Here is a 20,737-nt window from a genome sequence, read left to right on the forward strand (position 1 = left end):
TCACCTCCACCCTCAACCCCAAGTGCTGAGAGTGGGAACATGGACCAGCCTCGACCAATCAATGAATTCAACCCTCTTGGTCACAGGGATTGACTCAGGCCTGGCCACATGAGAGGCAGTCCCGGGAATTGCGTGGAATACATGGGGAAGAGGCACTCTGTCTCCTGAGGGGACGGATGCTTGGAGCTGCTGGCAGTCATTGGCTACCTTGTGTGAAGAGCCTGCCCGAGAGAATGCTAACACACAAGAAAGAAAACTCAAGAGATGGAATGGGATAATCACAAATCTGGCTTTCATTATTTTTATTTTTTTGGTATGAGGTAGCTGGAGGTAGATTTCTATTATTTGAAAGGGTCCTGACTAGTCCACAGGGCAGAATATTCCAGTTGCCATGACCGTGTTCTGTCACGCCCTCTGCATCTTCACTGCGTTTCTTCCCCCTGGAATGTCTTTCCTCCCTCTTGACGATCTGTCCAACTCTCTAAGGCACAACCCAACTACCAACTCCTCTGGAATACCTACCCAAACGCTCCCCCTCCCCAGAGAGACTTGGGTCCCTTCTTGCCTCTGTTTCTCTAGCTTTTCTGTGCAGCTTCTTGTAATAGTGTCCTGATTACATCTATTCATTTCTCAGTCTCCTCACAATGAGCTTCATGAACGCAGGGACCAACTCTGTATTATATCTATGTCCCAATAGCCCAGGGCAGGCCCAGAGAAACCATCTGGGGATGAGCAGGTGAACAGCGTAGCCAGCCTTTACACTCAGGCAAACACTCTGACCTGGATGTGGGACTTTCCAGCAGGGGCTGGAGAACTCTTCCTCCTGAGCCCCAGAATCGAGCTTCACCCAGCTGTTCTATCTTTCTCTGATACCCTCATCTTCTTCTTTGTGCCCTGGTCTTGTCTCTTTAGCAACAGAAATTGAAATTAGATAGCATACTTCGTCTGGACTCAGACACAGATGGGCTGGTCTACTCTGTGCTGTTAGGCATGGAGGGATGGGCTGCCTTGAGGAGCAGGAGGGAGGAAGGAGCCAAGCCCAGCCACGCTGCCAGACCTTGGCCTTTCTACTCGAACATGCCTTCAAGTTGGCCTGGCCCTTACCTACAGACGTCAGCGAAGCCGTGGAAACCTTCAAGTGTCGGTGAGAAAGCCTCTTGTGGGGACTGTGAGCTCTGAAAGACAGAATAGAGTCATATTAAGAAAATTAATCCACAACTTGATGATAGGTGAAAAAGTGCTGTATATTTTTTCAAAGCCATCCTAGAATATCACCTTATTAGCTCCTCCAGGATTCCTCAGACTCTTAGCTTGGGAACTTGTTAGAAACACAAATTCTGAAGCCTCACCTTGGAAATTCCAGATCAGAAACTCTGGGGGTGGGCCCAGCAAGCTGTGACTTAACAAGCTGTCCACGTGAGTCTGATGTATGTGCAAGTTTTCCAACCGTGGCTCTAAGGGGTGGTAACTTTGGCTTCTGAATATTTACTATTTATTAAGGCCCAGACTCTGAGCTAACATCAAACCTGTAGAAACCTTTAAAAAAATGTAAATCATTGTCTGGTAGAGATGCAGTTGATTTCCATTTGAGAGAAAAGACTAACATACAGTTTCACGTTTCCCTTAGAACGTGAACCTGTTTTATACCTAACTTAGCAACTTTATTCTAGCACTCTTTTCCTCCCCACTGAATATAGATGTCTATCCATTTCTTGTATCTTCCTTTGAACTGGCTTTGGTAGCCTGCTGCTTCCCTTGTTAATGAGGTAAGCAAATCTTTGACATATGCTCATATATGTGTTTTATTTTTGTTTTTTTTTTTTTTGTTTTTGAGTCAGGATCTCATTCTGTCACCCAGGCTGGAGTGCAGTGGCATAATCACAACTCACTGTAGCCTTGACCTCCTGAGCTCAAGCGATCTTTCTGCTTCAGCTTCCTGAGTAGCTGGGAATATAGGTGTGCAGCACCATGCCCAGTTAATTTTTTTTAAAATTATTTTGTAGAAACAAAGTAATGGGGCCTCAAAAGATCCTCCTGTCTTGGCTTCTTAGAGTGCTGGGATTACAAGTGGTGTGAGCCACGGTACCCAGACAATTTTGTATGAGAATTATCTTTTCAACTTTTTGAAAATTATTCTTAGACAATCTCATTCCAGTAGACCAATGCACAGGCTAATGCTGTGTAAAACCGAGGCAGAGACATTCCCTTGAGAGCCAGTGTTCCTCCCAAGAGATCGTATTTCACACTGGACATGCTTTGGCCAGGGGCAGGATTCTACAGTCAAAAGATTCACACCTTTCAGGAGTCTGCAAATATCTGGGCAGTTTTTATGGCACACTCCCCTGCTGTGATGTGTGCTTGTCTTAAAGGTTTAGCAGGGTGAAAAGATTCACATACAGGAGAAAAAATCATTTTGGGAGGAAAATGATGGAAAAAATCCCAAGTTTTCACTCCCATTTTGAAAAACTGCTTGACTGTTTTCAACAAAATGATACAAGAGGCCAGGCATGGTGGCTCACACCTGTAATCCTAGCCCTTTGTAGGCTGAGGCGGGAAGAATGCTTGAGCCCAGGAGTTCAAGACCAGCCTAGACAACATAGGAAGACCTCATTTCTACAAAAACGTAAAAAATTAGCCAGGCATGGTGGTGTGTGCCTGTAGCCCAGCTTCTCAGGCGGCTGATGCAGGGGATCACCTGAGCCCAGGACTTTGTGGCTGTGGTGAGCCATGATGGTGCCACTGCACTCCAGCCTGAATGGCAGAGAGATCCCAATGCAATAAATAAACAAACAAGAAAGAAGACAAGCTTTATTTTTTAAAATGTAGCTATCTGATCCCCATGTTCTAGGAAATGTTGTTTGTCACAGCACAAGGATCAGGCACCTGGGACGTGTACCTGTTGGCCAGGTTTCTGTCAGTTTCTCCTTCTGGTGAACTGACATCCCCAGTCAGGACGATTGTGGGTGGACTGCAAGATATTCCTGCGGTGGGAGGGCCCTGCTGGTTTAGAACAGAAATATAGGCATAGTTAGGCTTGGGCTGGTAGGGGCTTCCAGGGGCTGCAGTTGGAACATTCATGCTTGTGTCATGATGCTCAGAGCCAGGATGAGTTTAGTTTTTTTTTCCAGCTTTATCGAGGTATAATTGACAAATAAAAATTGCCTCTATTCAAGGTATACAATGGGATGTTTTGATACAGGTATACATTGTGAAATGACGACTACAATCAAGCTAACATATCCACTACCTCACATCATTGCCTTTTTGTGTGTGTGGTGGGAACACTCAGCAAATTTCAAGTATACAATAGATTATTATTAACTATAGTCATCATGCTGTACATTAGGTCACCGAAACTCATGTTCATCTTGTAAGTGGAAGTCTGCACCCTTTGACCAATATCTCCCCATTTCCCCATCCCCAGCCTTAGGCAATCACCCTTCTGCTCTCTGTTTTTGTGAATTTGAGCTTTGTAGATTCTACATACAAGTGAGCTCACGTAGTATATCTATCTTTCTGTGCCTGACTTATTTCACTTAGCATAATGTCCTCCAGATTCAATCATGTTGTTGCAAATGGCAGGCTTTTCTTTCCTTTTTTATTTCTTTTTTTTTTGAAAGCTGAATAATGTTCTATTGTGTGTGTGTATATTTCCTCACATTTTAAAAAATTTACTCATCCATCGATGGACACTTAGTTTGCTTCCATTCCTTGGCTACGGTAAATAGTGCACAAATACAGTTTATTTGGATAACTCCAGGGGAAAGAAAGGCAGTTTCTCCTTTAGTCCTTAATGCAAACCATTTCATGCACTGAGGTTAGGGACACTACATTGTATCCCTTACTAGTTCGCTTTAACAGTGCTAGAAAATAAATGATGCAGAGTCCTCAGACTGTGGCCAGCCTGGCGGGGGAAGAGTACAGGCCAGCAGAAAAGGTGGTGGCATCTACCATTCCCGATGTTCAATGACAGCTCCACCTTTAGGTACTTTTGATATTTCAGTAAAGGTGAATTTGTTCCATGGGTAATGGAATGCAGTGTGATTTTTATTACTTTGTAAACAAGTTTATCTAAACAGGTATATATTTCAGAAATTAGGACAAAAACTATGGGCAAGTCGTTCGATTTTTGAGCTATTATTTCACAACTACCAAATCCAAATGAAAGCTATTACATCCTAGGTTAGTGAAGCTATAATATAATTAATATCCTCATATGAGGATATGTGAATTATAAAAACATGTCAGAGGTATAATAAATATATGTTGAGTGAGTGAATGGATGAATAAATGAAATAAAAGCAATATGGGATATACAATAAGATTCATAAAAATGAGGGGGTGGGATTGGCAGTAGTGGGAAACTGCCAGGAGAGGGGGGTACACCTCATCAACAAGGGTACCTGCAAAATGAACATTTGTATACCTAGCTCTGAATTGTACCCCACATCTTTAAAATTAAAAATTTTTAAAAATTCATTAAAAATGCATCCTTGGCTAGGTTCAGTGGCTCAGCCTGTAATCCCAGCACTTTGGGAGGCTGGGGTGAGTGGATTACCTGAACCCGCAGGTTTGAGACCAACCCGGACAACTTGGTGAGACCTCATCTCTACAATAAAATAAAAAATTAGTTCGGCGTAGTAGCACACACCTGTAGTTCTGGCTACTTGGAAGGCTGAGGCAGAAGGATCGCCGGAGCCCAGCAGGTCGATGCTTGGGTGGCCATGAGCATGCCACTGCACTCCAGCCTAAGCAACTGGAGTGCGACTCCAACTCAAAAAAGAAATGCACCCCAACCTATGTTTTCAGGGGCCTAAGTGGACTGGGGTTAAAAATGGGACCATGTCAACAGTAATACACAGTATCTCTCTGGCTCTTTCACTGCCTGCTGTTGCAGTATTTTCATCTCACAGTTGTTCCCGGGTATATCTGAGAGACTCTCCGGGGGTTTTGTCATATGTACCTTCATCAACTTAGAAGGGCACCTTGCCATGACCCTTCTCCTGCCCCTGACTAGGGTGTGCAGCTACAGATACCCGGGTCTTCTGGGAGGCCCACCGCCCTTGCCTGAGACCTGTCTCCTGACACGTGAAGCATATCACCTCTGCCTCCCACCATTGACACTGCTTCCTGCGGCTTCAGAGCAGTGGGTGCCGGCTGCCCCCATTGCTACTTTCCTGGGGTGGGGGCAGTGAGTCCTTCTGGAGGCCCGGGGCATTAATTTTCTTGCTTTCACTGGCCCAGCTGAAGCCACGGCCTGAGAGCTGCTGACGGTCTGCAGCCTTGCAGAGCCAGGGCCGCACTGTGCTCGTGAGGCCTCAGCGCACAGGTGTTGGTTCTTGCAAGATTGGGAGGAGGCCCTCTCTCCTTTTCACAGTATACCTGGTTGGTAAGTGGATCCTATATGGTGCTGTCTGGATGCCTTCTTCGTCCTTCCTCCTTCTTCCTCCTTCCTCCTTCTCTTCCTTCTCCTCCTTACTCTGTTGCCTGGGCTGAAGTGCAGTGGCACAATCATGGCTCACCATAGTCTCCACCTCTTGGGCTCAGGTGAGCCTTCCACCTCAGCCTCCCAGATGCGCAGCACCATGCCTGGCTAGTTTTTAATTTTTTGTAGAGACAAGGTCTCACTATGTTGTCTAAACTGGTCTTGAATTCCTGGGCTCAAGCAGTCCTCTCATCTTGGCCTCCCAAAGTGCTGGGATTACAGACCTGCCTGGCCTGGACTTCTTAAATCTCACAATTTTTAGTGAAAGCAGCTTTTCCCATTTTCCTTTGCATCTCTTCCTTCCTTTGGCCCCAAACATAAGGCCACATGAACTGGAGAAGTCTCTGAGTGAGTCCAGTCAGGGGAATAGTGTTGCTTCCCTTGTGGGAAGGATGTTTTTATGCAGAAACCCAAAGGCAGATCCCTGAGAAGATGTTCCTTGGACTCCTAGGACCTCTTCAGCTCCAGTGGTTAGAGGAGGGGGAGGTACCCAGAATCTCTTGGCACTTGGAAAGGAAGCTTGGACGGGGACATGGGCTGGGCCAGAGGAGTAGGAAGCAACACTGCTTATTGGAAGGGTCAGATAGACCTGAGCTCACGTTTCTACTCATCAAGTACTGGCTGCGTGTCCTTGTGCAAGTTATTTAACCTTTGTATGCTCCATGATTATGAAATCTAACTCACCAGGTTGGTATGAAGATTAAAAATAATGTTGATAAGGCACCTAGTGCATGACTGATATTTTGTAAGTGCTAGGCAACTGGCACATGATTGACGTTTTAAAATAAATGATTATAATACTGTTAGATTTCTTTCGTTTGCATTTAGCACTTTTTGTTTATCCACCAGTTCCTTGCAAGGAACCAACACCTAAGCACTAAGCGTTCAAGAACAGAGTCCAACACTGGCTCTCCAGGGCTCCAGCCTATCAGCAGCCCCCAGGCCATGGCTTCAGCCCAGCCAGTGGAGGCAAGAACAATAACGCCCAGGAGCTCCAGAAGGACTCACTGCTCCTACCCGGGGAAAGTAGCAAGGGGGTTAGCTGGCACCCACTGCTCTGAAATTTCGGGAAGCAGTCCCAAAAGTGGGAGGCAGAGGTGATGTGCTCCACGTTTCAGGATACAGGCCAAGGGCAAGGGCATTCAGTCTCCCAGACGGCCGGGGCAGAAGTGGCAGTATACCCTAGTCAGGGGCAGGAAGAAGAAGGGGCAGGGCAGGCGCCCTTCTAAGTTGATGAAGGGACAAATATAAATATCCATAGCAGATAAGGAAACATGCATGCTCCTCACCATCTGTGGTTTGGCTCTCAGGTTAAACTATCTGGCCTGAAACCTAGCTTGAGATATGAAGAGAAGACCCTGAAGGGCTGACAATCAAGCAAGGGATACAAAGAAGTAATAATACAATCAATATAAGGTAACGAGGGATGGACAAATTCTGTGAAAGTTCAGAGTAAAGAAAAGAAAACGCCCTAGTCAAGGGAGTTGGAGAGGACTCTATAGAAGAATGGACCTTGGAGCTAGGTCTTGAGGGATGAATAGGAGCTTGCAAGACAGATACTAAGGGAGAGGATTCAGACAAAGGAAATGTCATTAGCAAAAGGCATGACTGGGAAGTAAAGATTTGTCAGTGTAGCTGGAGCAGGTACATGGACTGGGGGTGTGTGAGATAGGAGAGGTCAGGAGTGGGGAAAAATGTGAAACCAGAATAAGAAGTTAAGCCGGCTTCTGAAGGGCCTTGAAGCTGCTCCAATGAGTGTGGTCTCTATGGTTTTGGAGGTGGGGAGCCCTGAACGTTAGGCGTGGAAATAACTGCCCAAAGAGAAAACACAGAAATGTTTCCAGTAGACTCATTCGTGTAACCCAGGATTCAGTAGGTTGAGATGATATAGAAAGCCCAGTTAGTGCATTCATGCTCCCCAACAAGAACTTTGAGGAGCTCTCTGGTAAATTGGAGCTGTGTCGCTCTCTTTTTGTACATCCCCAGTTGGCCAAGGTAGAGTGCCAGGAAGTCCACACAATGCTTACAGCTGGAACCAAGACTGGTGAGCTTGTGCTCAGGACCCCAGAGCTCCAGTCCTCCAAGGACACAGATACCCTCCTTCCATCAAGGTCTCCTCCTGGAGGAGACACCCAGGGAGTTTCCCAGAAAGCAACAATTCATTCTATGCATAGTATCACCTTGATGGGCTGGGGATGAGCTGGCCACTTGCTTTGTCCTCTCATTGCATTATCCCTTGGTACCATATGGCAAATGGTCAAAGACCTGCTTCGCCTTGGAAGAAGGTTGTGCAAGTAAAATGAAATGATGAATGCATATGCACTTGGATAAGTGTCACATGGTCTGCAGATACCCATTCATCATGATTATTGTGGCTTCATTCTGAGCAAACCAGTTTTCCCATATTTTTTCTGGCAGTGTCCTCTGGTAGGAGACTAGCAAGCAGCAGAGAGGCTGGGGGTTTCTAAAGGGCAGAAGGAAAGCAGAAGGACCTTGAGTCATAGAGTAGGGGCCTGAGGACACGCAGTGGGCATCCACAGAGACTGCTGAAGCCAGATCGAGGTGGCAGCAAACAGGGCCAGGGGCATATGCCGAGCTAGACGCGAGAGCTGGAAAGAGGAAGGAATAGGGAATTTTCTATTATGTGGACTCCCTGGTGAACAGGAAAGGTTGGTGTTTTTCCAGAGACTTCTCTTCACATCATTAAATGGGATTCTGGCTGGTGTGTTCTCTTGGACGTCAGTTAAGCAATGAGAGTCCTCTGAAGCATATTCTCTGAGTTCAGAGGTGCAAATTAGAGACCCAGTTGCTAGGAACAGAGTTTACACATTTTAAAATTAATTACCACCATTCCATAATTGGAAGAATTCACCTAAAGATCTAGATATCCTGCTTTCATTGCAACTGAAAGACCAAGCAATGTCGGGCCCACATTTCTACAGAGTGACCCCTGGTCTGAATAGTCTGAAACTGGCTTGTTTCAATCATGTATGCTGCCTGGTCTCATGTCACATGATTCTTACCTAGCCTGTTTTCTAGAGCATGGGAGGTTTGTGCTTGAAATCACCTACAGCGTACCTGCATAATGAACATTTGTATAACTAACCCTGAATTGTACCCCACATCTTTAAAATAAAACATTTAAAAAAATCACCCACAACATCTGGATGGCCTCATGCCTATCACCAGGGGAATGCCAGTCGAAACTCTGACTGTGTTATAGCATGTTTGGGCTCCCTTCCTTGAATTTTATTCTGACCATGAAAGTTTGAGCTCTAGCCGGGCTTGGTGGCTCAGCCTGTAATCCCGCACCTTTGGGAGGCTGAGGTGAGTGGATTGCCTGAGCCCGCGGGTTCGAGACCCACCTGGGCAGTCGAGACCTCATCTCTACAATAAATAAAAAAAAAATCAGCCGGGCATGGTAGCACATGCCTGTAATTCCGGCTACTTTGAAGGTTGAGGCGGAAGGATCGCCGGAACCCAGCAGGTCGAGGCTGTGGTGGCCGGGAGCGGCCACTGCACTCCAGTCTGGGCAACAGAGTGAGACTCCAACTCAAAAAAAGAGAGAAAGTTTGAGCTCTGATAGTTGCCTTTTCTCATGCTTGTTGTATTTAGATAATTTCTTGCATGGGTCCTTTGGTGGATAAGAAGAAATGCATTTTGGCTAAAATATCACTTTCATGTGCATTCTATTATATGGTTCCTGCCATCCCTTGTGATACGGCTATACAAATTCCCAGCACGCACTGATGCAGATAGGTTTTTGTCTATTTAAAGGGGCAGGCAGAATGGGCCAAACATGAACTAACTTTGTGTTGTGTTCTGAAAAAATAACTGTGGCTGTGGTGGTGGAGTTATAGTATGTATCCATTTCCAAGAGTTTGACATATTCATTCTGCTAAATAAGTAAAATATAGATTTTATTGTATTGGTTTCTTATTGAGTGGCAATTTACGTCTCAAAGCAATTTGAAGCAACAAACCATAAAACATAAGATATAAAAAGAGGAGACTATATTGACAAATGTAAGTATCCCTAGCAGACAAAGAGACACCCATGCTCCTAACCCTCTGTGGTTTGGTTCTCTGGTTAAACCATTTGACCTGAAACCCAGTGAAGCCATGATTTGTTTGGCCCAGGCTCTGAGAATGATCACCTTAAAGAACTGCTCAGCAAGCCAAAAAAAGTTAAAAAAAAAATGAAGTTCTTTTTTTTTTTTTGAGTTGGAGTCTCACTCTGTCGCCCAGACTGGAGTGCAGTGGCCGCTCCCGGCCACCGCAGCCTCGACCTGCTGGGCTCCGGCGATCCTTCCTCCTCAGCCTTCCGAGTAGCCGGAATTACAGGCATGCGCTACCACGCCCGGCTGATTTTTTGATTTATTGTAGAGATGAGGTCTCGCTGCCCAGGCGGGTCTCGAACCCGCGGGCTCAGGCAATCCACTCACCTCAGTCACCCAAAGGCGCGGGATTATAGGCTGAGCCACCGAGCCAGCTTGAAGTTCTTTTTTATGTGTGTGCTTGTTTGTTTGTTTTGAGAGAAGAGAGTCTCGCTACGTTTTTGAGACGGGTCTCAGACTCCTGGGTTCAAGCAATCCTTCTGCCTCAGCCTCCCAAAGTGCTGGATTACAGCTGTGAGCCATTGTGCCTGGCCAAAAACTTCGTTCCTTACATTCACCTCTCAATGGACATGACTGGGGAACAAATCTCAACTCCCATCCTCATCTCTCTCTCCTTTTTTTCTTTCCTCCCCTTCTCTCACACCCCACACTCTGAGGAGTCTTCACTGCCCTCCCCGCCCAGATCCTCCCCTCATCTCTATCTCTCTCCCCTCCCCTCCCCTCCCCAGTCTTTCCTCCCACAGCTCCATCCAGTGCAGATTGTCCTCACCTCTCTTTCATAATTGACTGGCGATTGTTCCCAAGAGTCCTGCCAAGGGAGGAAGGCTCTTCTTTGAGAAAAGGGGGGCGCTGTGCCTTGGAGATGCAATTAATTACCTTGGTATTTGGTTTTGAAGAGATTGTAGCTCTTAGTTCAGGGTCTGATTGACCATTTGGAGGTCAATCGGGAGCACAGAGCGTCTCCTCTCCTGGGGCATCCAGCCACACAAACCCAAGTGATACGTGGACCCCCGAGAAACCTCCAAAGGCTACCTCCACCTGGCTCTACTCCCTCTCTTACCCTCTGCTTTTCAAACCAATAGACACCCTTTGTGGGTTATATACACAGGAGCAAAGACACCAACTCCGGGTGAAGGGAAGGGACAGTCACTCAGACCTACTGCACACTGGGCCTTGTCCCAGACACTCCTTGTGTTTTCTCACTTAATCCTCCCAGCTCTTCAGTGAATGAACCACAGTAGGCCCATCTACAAATGGGGTGATAATATCTCCCTAGCTCATGGAATTGTGAAGAGGGAATGAGAAGATGAAGGCAAAGGCCCTGATACACATTTTCCTTTCTCTCCCTTTTTTCTATTTTTTTTTTTCAGTCAGAGTCTCACTCTGTCACCCAGGATGGAGTGCAGTGGCACAATCATGGCTCACCATAGCCTTGCCCTCCTAACTTCCTTCCACCTCAGCCTCCTGAGTAGCTGGGACAACAGGCATGTGCCACCATGCCTGGCTAGTTTTTGTTGTCATTGTTGTTTTTGTAGAAATGAAGTCTAGAAATGTTGCCCAGGCGGGTCTCTAACTCCTGGCCTCAAGCTATCCTCCTGCTTTGGCCTCCAAAAGTGCTGGGATTACAGACGTGAGCCATGGCATCCAGCCTCTTCTTCTATTTTGAATCCCACTTTATCAATGAAAAGACTGACTTGTCCGGGGCTGTGTGGCTTGTCAACAGTGGGAGTGACTAAACACAGGCTGTGTCCTTCTCACCATAACACTCTGTTCCTCCAGTTGTCTCCCCTATCTTTGGTCTCACACCCCTTGGTTCTTGGTATCCCAATGGCCTCTGACACTCATCTCTTGTTCTTTCAAGGTGCAGCCTCCCTCATGAAAGGTTGAATACACAGTCAGGGAAGAGACAGCAGGGGCAGGGGGTGCCCTTGACTCTCTGTTGCTCTCATCGGGTCTATGGACCCAGCCTCCCTGGGGGCCCATTTCCCTTCCCTAGAATCAGCTGAGCACTGCAGGCTGGGCCATCTCCCAGCTAGCTCATCTTATAATAAGCCAACAGGTCACATTTTGTTCTCCTTAAATAAATCTTATAGAAACATTTAAATGTTTATTTCACTCATAAATTCCCAGGAATGCACAATAGTTTTCCTAACCGCCTGAGCACAGGGATAAATATAGGCCAGTGTCATAGATGGGAATATTAGCTTCCCTTCCCCAGTGTCACGTGACTAGGCCTGAGCTAGGAAACGGTAAGAACAGCCCCAGGCAGACATGGAGAGTTTAGCTCCTGCAGATGGGCCCTGCCAGGCAGCCTGGAAGAGGAGGACCCTGCTAGAAGTCACTGTGGGGTGGTGGAAAAGTCAGGAAGGTCTGGACTGGAATCCCACCTGGGTGACCTTGGCCAAGTTACTTAACTTCTCTGACTTTCATGTTCTCAAACATTATATGGAGCTAATAATCCTCATTTTCTAGGTTTGCTTTCAGGATCGAATGAGAGAAAGCCATCGCAATAATGACGACAGTGAGGGTGGTATGTGTGGGTGCCGTGAGGTCGTATCCCCAGACCATTCTCTAATATTCTGGAGGGCAAACAGGGAAAGCCTCAGTAGAGAGGAGCTCTAGTGGCAAAGGGGTCAGTGCTCTTATGACAGGATGAAAGGGCCACTGGGGACTTGTGAGAAAATGATGAGAGCGGCACATCCTAAGGACATAGGTGGGAGCAGAAGTGCCTCTCAGGTCTGCCGGACTCGGGTCTCCTCCCTGCCAAGCCCTGAGGCCCAGATCCTCGGCTCCCCGAAGGCTCCCTGGTGTCCACCCTGTTGTTTCTCCCAGGCACCAAGGGCTGCCCTGCCTCTGGTGGGGCCTCTTCCCTGCCATTGTCCACTTTATTTTTAGAAGCTGGAGATAAATTCTCACCTGTTTACTCTGCCTTCTTCATCATGGTTTTTACTCTCCTGCCAACACATGCCAGGAGGATGGCCGTGCACACAATGTCTGTTAGCCTTATTCTGTGGAGACAGCCAGCCAGCCATTCATCCTTCATATCTTCTATCCTCCCTTCCTAAGTCTCTTCCTTCCCCCATTTCTTCCTTCCTTTAATGCACTACTCATTTAATTATCCAGCCAGTCAATTACCCACCCAACTCTCACACAATCAAGTATCCATCCGTCCATCCATTTGCCCGTCCATCCGTCCGTCCATCCATCCATCCATCCATCCATCCATCCATCCATCCATCCATCCATCGACCCACCAATCATGAAGTGGGTTCCCTAAGCTCCCACCACGTGCCAGAGCCTAGGGCTGAAGTCTGGAGATACAGCATGGAAGACACAGCCCCCGACCCCGTAGCTCACACATAGTCTGATGGGAGAGACAGAGAAACAAGGAACAACAGGAACTAAGGACAAATAATTGTGATATGCATTCCTGATTGTTTGAAAGCATCAACATTTCTATAACATCTTCTGCTTTGTCTGAGGCACTTCCACTGATAAAGTCTCACAGCTCTTACTCTGCAACCAGAACTACTAGAGGCCAGCCTGGTGGAAGTGTTCTCTTGCCCTTTCCCAAGATTCTTTTCCAAAGAGGATGGGGTGTTAAGCAACTGCTCTCCAGCCTAAAACCTCTGGCCTCCAGGACGCTGGTTTACTATACAGGTAGGGCCAGGAAAGAAGAAAAGAACTGGCAGCAACACCTTGGCAGGAAACTTGGATTTGAATCTCCACTGAACCCTGACATAATCATGTGACCTTTGACAATTACAAAAGCCCTCAGAGACTCAGTTTCTTCATCTGGAAAATAGAGATAATAATAGCTACCTTGGAGGAATGAGACACTTAGCGGTTGTCCAATAGATGTCACCATTCAAAATCCTTGATTGGAACATTTGAGAACTTCCCAGTTTCTGGTGATTAGAGTGTGCTTGCCTGCCTTCGTTTTTTCATCTGTAAAATGGGGCAATCGTACCTACCTCTGGAGTTGGCATGAGGTTACTACGTGGAATGCCTAGGGCAGTGCCTGGCATGGAAAGCGTGGTATGAGGGGGTCTCTCTGGGTGAGTTTGGTGGGGGAGGGTCCCTACTCCACACAGTCCTTACCAGGTTCCAAGTGCTTCATGTGTATTATCCATTTTGTCTTTATCTCACTCCTGACAGAGAATTGATTCTTTGGCTCATAAGCCTTTTTTTGTCCAGTGGGGGAGCACTCATTTCCCAAGGAGTCTCTGGGGGAGATATAAACAGTCTGTCCACTGGCCAGTGAAAACAGGGCTTGAACAGGGAGGGTCAGATAGAGGAAGAAGGTGGCAATCAAGAAGGGTGTTGCGAAGCTCGAGACAGTCCCAGGGACAGCACAGAGCAAGGATCCTCTAGCTCCTGATCAGAGAAAGCCACGGGAGAGCACAAGAGCAAATCAGAACACAGAGAGTTGTCCACGGATTGTAAATCCACCAGGACATGAGCTTTCTGAGAGCGGGATCTTGGGCAGTTAGTGCTCAATAAACATTTATTGAATAAACATTTGCTGAGTAAATACACCTCAATACTGTATTTATTGAATGCCTACCATGTGTAAGTGTACAGCCATCTGTTTCCTGTGTGCTCAAACTCCATTATAGTATAATGGGGCATTTTCTTCTAGAAAAAAAGAAGAAGAAATGAATTATAGACCACTTCCTCTCTTAGGGCCACGAGGCAGTGAAATCCAGGCCTGTTACTTCCTGGTTATGTGATTTTAGACAACTGACTTAACCTCTCCAAGCATTAGTTTCCTGATTTGTAAAATGGGTATAGTTGTATCTACTTTATAGGAGTGAAAGGCTCACTGGGATAATGAATGTAAAGAGTTGAGTCTGGAAAACATTAGAAGCCCGTGTGTTTGTTTCTTTCCCTTTATTTGGATGAGATAACTGACTGATCTGAACTTCCATGTCACAGGGATGCCATGCTCTTCCCTCCCTATGTCACAGTGGCTTGGGAGGATCCATGACAATGACACATGTGGAAGTTTTTTGCAAACCATTTTGTGCTGTATTAAGAGACTGAGTACCTCTTATGAGTTAAGTACTTCGCTCAGCACTTTTTAAAAGTCAAGCTGCCTGGCTGTGAATTTGGCTTCAACCACTTACTCAGCTGTGTTACCGACTGCAAGTTACTTTTCTGTGCTTAAATTCTCCCTCTGTAAGTGGGAATACTGACAGTACCCACCTCACAGAGGTATTGTGAGAGTGAAAAGAGATACTGTAATGTATACAACAAGCCTACCATAGTGCCTAGCACACGGTAAGTACTCCATCAAGGCTAGTTGTTGTTTGTGGCTATTACTGTAACCCTCAGCTTCAAGATGAGGAAACTGAGGCAAGACAAATCACTTATCCAGGGTTGCACTCGGGGACATGAAGCCTAAGTTCTTTCCACTCTGCTGTGCTGTGTACCCCTTGTGTTCCTATCAATCAGAAGCCTTTCCGGTACCTTCTGGAACTTCTGGCTGCTTGGGGGAAACCTCCTTGGTCACCTTCCTCTTCTAAAAGGATGGACCAGCAGGACTGACTCTGAGTGCAGCCCACGGGCTGAGGGCACAAACCAGGATGGGTCTTTTCCTGCGCTGACACACACAGGGAGAGGACCCCAGATGTGTTATGGTGGCACCTGCCCCAGTCTGTCACTCAGAGCCAAAAGAGGAGGCGGCCCAATAGCCCTTCCTGTTCGGGCCACACACAAAGGGCTGCTTCTCCAGAGCACGAGCCCATCTCCTCTCAGTTACTTACAAATTAGGGGAAGGGGCAGGGTGGGGCTGCCTTGGAGTGACTTGGGGTTAGTGGAGTACTTCAATGATCTTAGGCTACAGGATGCTTCTACACACCTAAGTATCAATGTTCGCCTAGAGCATCAACAAATGAGACACAGTTTGATGCTTGAGGAGATGAGGGGGGTTGCCGCTCATGTGTGTGGCCTAACCAGGCAATAGCATGGTGACCTGTGTTTCAGAGGTCAGAGGTGCCTTGCAAACCTGAGGGTACCAAGAAGCTCATGTTTCCTGCAAGAGCCCAACTTTCACTGGCTCTAGCTGCCACCTAGAGCATTTTCTTCTAGAAAAAAGAAAAAAACAAAAAGAATTAAAGCCCATTCCTCTCTTACAGTCATGAGACAGTGGAATTCAGGCCTGCTACTTCTTGGTTATGTGACTGTGGACAACTGACTTAACCTTTCCAAGCCTTAGCTTCCCGATTTGTAAAATAGGTATAGTCGTCACTACCTTGTAGGAGTGGAAGGTTCACTGGGATAATGAGCATAAAGAACTGAGTCTGGAAAACACTAGAAGCCCAAGCATTTGTTTCTTTCCCTTTCTTATTCTCCTCTAAAGGGCTTTAGAAGCCCCCAGGGGCAGGTCAATGTGAGCAGTCAAGTTGTGCTGTGTTGCCTGGCTGAAGGAGAATGAGAAGGGACATGGGCAGCATGGGTGGTAGGCATGTGACATGGAGCTTTGTTCGCTGACCCCATGGGCTCGGGTACCCCAGGGATGGCAGGCAGACGGGGTTTGGTGGTGCTTTAGTGTTCACCTGACAACAAGCTCTGCGGGAGCCCAGGTTGGCTCCTCTGAGACAATGGCTTTGGAGCACAGGACTATGGCCCTTGGGCCCAGGCTTCAGAGCTCTCAGACTGGGTCCAGGGCTGAAGTCAGCAGTGCAGGATACAGACTAAACATGGGCTCTGGGATCAGGCTGCCTGGTCTCAGATTCTGGGTCTGTCGCTTATCAGCTTTGTGACCTTGGAGGAAGGTAGTTAAATTCTCTGTGCCTCAGTTTGCTCAGCCATGGAATGGGGATGATGATACTTACCAGAAGGCTAATTAGAAGCAAAATGAGTTAATACAGTGGATTAGTACCTGGCACATGGTTAGTTGTTATTATTAAGCAGCTTTGTGGGCAACAGAGATGGGAACGGGGGGTGGTGGTGGCCAGGGGTGCTGCAACAGCTGCTGTGAAGAGACAAGGTCTGCTTATGAGCACGCATCGACATCTCCTTAGGGATTTCTAACCCTTTGGAGGAGGATGGGGAAGTGGAAGTTTCCCTTTGTCCAAGTGGAAACTAAAGTCACTGGAAATCAGGCTCTTACAGCTAACGTGAGCCTCTTTGTACCCTCAGGTTTGCTAGGCACTTCTGTGGAGGCCATCCTGTCCTAGTGAGTTCACATCTTACCATGACTGCTGGTCACAGCCCGGGAAATCACTGATACCTTGGCAGGACTGCATCTGGGGCCTGGGACCAGGTCTGTGGCTCCACGGCAAGGAGGAAACAGGCTGGTCTGTGTCCTGAGAAAGGACTAGGGGGGTTTGAAGCCTGTCATGGAAGCAAAGACTGAAGGAACTAAAGAAAAAGAGATTCTGGGAGGACCAAGAACTGCACTCTTGCTTCTGCAAGGTTTTACCCCACTTCAGGTTGTGCATGGGTTAGAACCAAGGGAGCGTCTTGGGGGAGGCAGATTCCTGCCTAATAGGACAGGGCTGGCCAGCCATGGCACAGGCTTCCTTGGGAGATGGTGAGCTCCCCATTACGGACATAAATACAGATTCCCGAGACCCATCCGTGAGGTTCCAATTCAGGAGGTCCGGGATGGCTGAGGAATTCAGGGTTCGAGTTCCTAAGGTATGTAGGTTGGGGCTTATGTTATGGAGAGTTTTGTCTGTCTGGGAGGAGCTTAGATGTGATCTGGGATCCCTCCAGCTTTCACCATCTGTCATTTTGCAGTCCCCTAAGGTCCCAGGCTTGTGTCCTGACAGCTTCGATTCCTGCCAGAACCCCTTGGCTACAACGCCTTTCTTCTGAGTTCCTCCTTGTTCAAGAGACAAGCCAGAGAACACTGTTCAGGACACAGACTTGCAGCAGGCATTGTTGGAAGGCTCTGTTTTTTTTGTGGTATTTGATTGCAGCTTCTGATTAGGGACCTAAAGGGTGTGTCTGTGTGTGTGCGCGCGCGAGAGAGAAAGTGTGTGTGTGTGTGTGTGTGTGTGTGTGTGTGCGCGCACATGCATGCAGAAAGAAAAACAGGATTTAGTCCTACAGTCTTTGTGTTTTTGTGTGAGAAGACCTCGGCTAGCGTTCAGGCCAGTGATGGGAAATGGGGGCTGGGACCTGAGGAACAGAACTAGGGCTGGACCCCAGGGAGTTGTAAACTCAGAAGGATGCTCTGTTCCTTGCCCGCTTCACAGAGTGGGAATTCAGACAGGACTGGGACTTCCAGCCGAGTCCTCCTGGCTGGCCCCGCTTCCCTGGCTGCCTGGCTTCCGATGCTCCCAGGAACTCAGCCCATGGAGGCTCCAGCTCCTGAGGCCTGACTCTCCCGAGGCCGTGGCTGCCTGCAAAGCCCAATGTGGGCTGTCTGGTGGGTGCAGCGCAGAGAGAAGTTCTTTGCTGGCCGGGCCTGGTTGGTTTCTGGAAAACTCCAGGGTGCCCAGGGCTTAGCAGTAAGGGCAGAGGCTAGAATAATGTTGAATTTGATGTGGCCTTCAGTCTGGGGGTCTAAACTGCCCCACCTTTGTTGTCCCTAAGGCCAAAGAAGGCACTAAGGGGCTGGGCCGCAAAAAACCTAGGAAGCAGCAACTAACACTTGTCCTGGGTAACACACGAGGAAGCAGCGGCACAGAAAAGTTAACAGACAGTCTCAAGATCTCTTGGCCAAGACAAGGTCTCCCGGGCAGCATGTAGAGGAGCTGAGATTCAAGGCCAGCTTGGCATAACTGCAGAGTCCATACTTTTAAGCCCTGTGCTACGTATCTTCCCTGACAGGACTGGGCTTCCTGGCTCCCGGCTCACTTGTGTTCCTACTGGCCCTCCTAACCATTGCGGCTTCAAACTACACATTGATAGAGCTCCATGAGGTCAGGGTAAGGGTGAGTTTCCAGGGATGGCCATGCAGGAGGAGGGATCCATGAGCCTGCCACAAAATCGAGGGCAAGAGAGTCCTGAATGGCCAGCAGGAGCTCCAGATTCCAGGTCCCCGCAAACATAGTTTCCCTGTGACCTTGAGCCGGAATCAGACTTCTATTAAATGAGATGGTGGTCCCTGATGGTCTCTGAAAGCCCTTCAAATGCTGTGATTCTCCTCTGCCTGTGGGACATCAAGTCTACAGGTACCAATTGCTAATGTATTGCCAGAGCCCAGCAAGAGAAGGACCTGTGAGGGGGAATGCATGAGTAAGCATTATTTTTACAAATGGGCAGATTCTTAATGAATATTTTCATGTTATGATGACATTTCTTTTCTTACACATCATACCTGTGGGACCTTAGATAAAAAATACTTAGAAAAAAAGGCCCCTTGTATCTTCACATCCCAAGCTCATGGGATTAAGTTACTGCAAAACGGGCAACCCCTTTGGGTCCCCTCCTACTGTGGGAGCTTCTCTGTCCTCTCAATACATCCTGCTTTCTCAAAAGAAAAAAAAGAAAAAGATGCTGCAAAACTTCACAGCCTTGGAATGGAGGATGCCCTTCCCTTGAATGTCTAAGTGATAGGTTTTTATGTTGTCTTATTTTGTGTCTCCTGAGGATATGGTTTGAAATAACTTTTAATTAAAAAGATTTGTAACCAGGAAGAACTTAATATAAAAGCCTGTTTTCACTGACAGTGGCGTTGCATCTTTGCTGATCTTTTACCATTTTATATTTTAGGAAGGCTTTTATTCTCGGGGCAGCTGTCTGGGGGGAGTTCCCCTGGATTTTGCATGATCTGATGATTCAAAGGCACCACCATGGCTAGTGAAGTGGAAGGGATCTGGGATGGCCATTTCTAGAGGAGTCTGGCGCCGGTGAGTATGAATGCTAAGGAGATGGAACCCAAAAAAGTCAAAGCCTAGTGTCTGGGAGCAGTCACATTTGAATCCAGCTGTGGGTGTCTGTCACTCCCTTCTTTAATCCCCAAGCTTTCAGAATTTGGCAGCCTCAGCAGCAAACACTGGCCCAGGATGTCCTGGGGTGGGGCCAGGGACTCGATAAAACCCTGGCTGGCTGCCTGAGGCTGAAAGCATGGGGGCTCAGCCCACTGTCACCTAGACATTTGAGGGAATTGCCAGAATCCCTACTCCAAGGCTGCCAAATTCGACAACATCTCAATCTCATGCGCTTGGGACATGGAGATACAAGGGGCCGTTCTGTTCAAAGTATTTACTATCTAAGTTCTCACATTTATGATGTGGAAGAAAACAAATGTCATCATAACATGAAAATATTCACTAAGAATCTGCCTATTTGTAAAAGCAACACTCATTCATGCATCCTCTTTCACTTAACAAGTGTCTGCCCTTCTGGCTCGGGCCAGTTATGACAACTGTCAGATACAGGACGATACAAGTTCACTGCAAATCAACTGCAAAGTTCATGAAGTCAAAGAAAACGACGTTGGAGAACTTCACGGGTAAGGACTTTGACCAGTGGGAGCAGATAGAACTGATCAATTAACAAATGAAGAAAAACCAACCTTTCTTTAGAAGGGAATGATTTGGGCCGGGCGCGGTGGATCAAGCCTGTAATCCCAGCACTTTGGGAGGCCGAGGTGAAGGGATTGCCTGAGCCCACGGGTTCGAGAACAGCCTGGGCAACTTGGTGAGACTTCATCTCTACAATAAATCAAAAAATTAGCTGGGCGTGGTAGCACACGCCTGTAGTTCCTGCTACTTGGAAGGCTGAGGCTGAAGGATTGCCTGAGCCCAGCAGGCCGACACTGGGGTGACCGTGAGCATGCCACTGCACTCCAGCCTAGATAGATGGAATGAGACTCCAACTCAAAAAAAAACAAAACAAAACAAAAAAACAACCACCAAAAAACAGAAAGCAAGTGAGTGATTTGGATATCGAAGAATTGAAAGAGATCGTTGGGAGACATGGATGGATCCCTTAAATATTTACAGATATATTGTATTATATATATGTGTATATATATAAAACAAACCGAGTCATAACAAACTGAGTCTCTTAATGAAAGTGCTGTAAACTAAGACATGAAGAAAGGTATCACATGAACATATAAAAAATAAATATATCAACACTTGATTCTTTGTTCAATCTAAAAATTGCATAAACCCTATATTTTATAATCTGTTTAGCTACAAATAGCTGTTTTTATACCTTCATCTGTA

The 20,737-nt window shown here is 47.1% G+C and overlaps 1 protein-coding gene across 4 annotated transcripts in view; it reads right to left on the reverse strand.

The window, feature by feature from the left end:
* The window catches only part of MRVI1 (murine retrovirus integration site 1 homolog), a 135,521-nt gene that overhangs the window by 65,066 nt on the left and 49,718 nt on the right, over positions 1-20,737 (reverse strand). For all 4 annotated transcript variants that reach the window (XM_008069287.2, XM_008069283.2, XM_008069284.2 and 1 more), the window contains 2 exons: positions 2,897-2,997; positions 1,105-1,175 (listed from right to left, as the gene is read on the reverse strand). In XM_008069287.2, coding sequence (XP_008067478.1) covers positions 1,105-1,175; positions 2,897-2,997 — 172 coding nt within the window. The remainder of the gene's footprint in view (positions 1-1,104; positions 1,176-2,896; positions 2,998-20,737) is intronic.

Source organism: Carlito syrichta, unplaced genomic scaffold, assembly GCF_000164805.1.
Source record: "Carlito syrichta isolate Samal-C Ts95f unplaced genomic scaffold, Tarsius_syrichta-2.0.1 Scaffold311906, whole genome shotgun sequence".
NCBI lineage: Eukaryota > Metazoa > Chordata > Mammalia > Primates > Tarsiidae > Carlito > Carlito syrichta.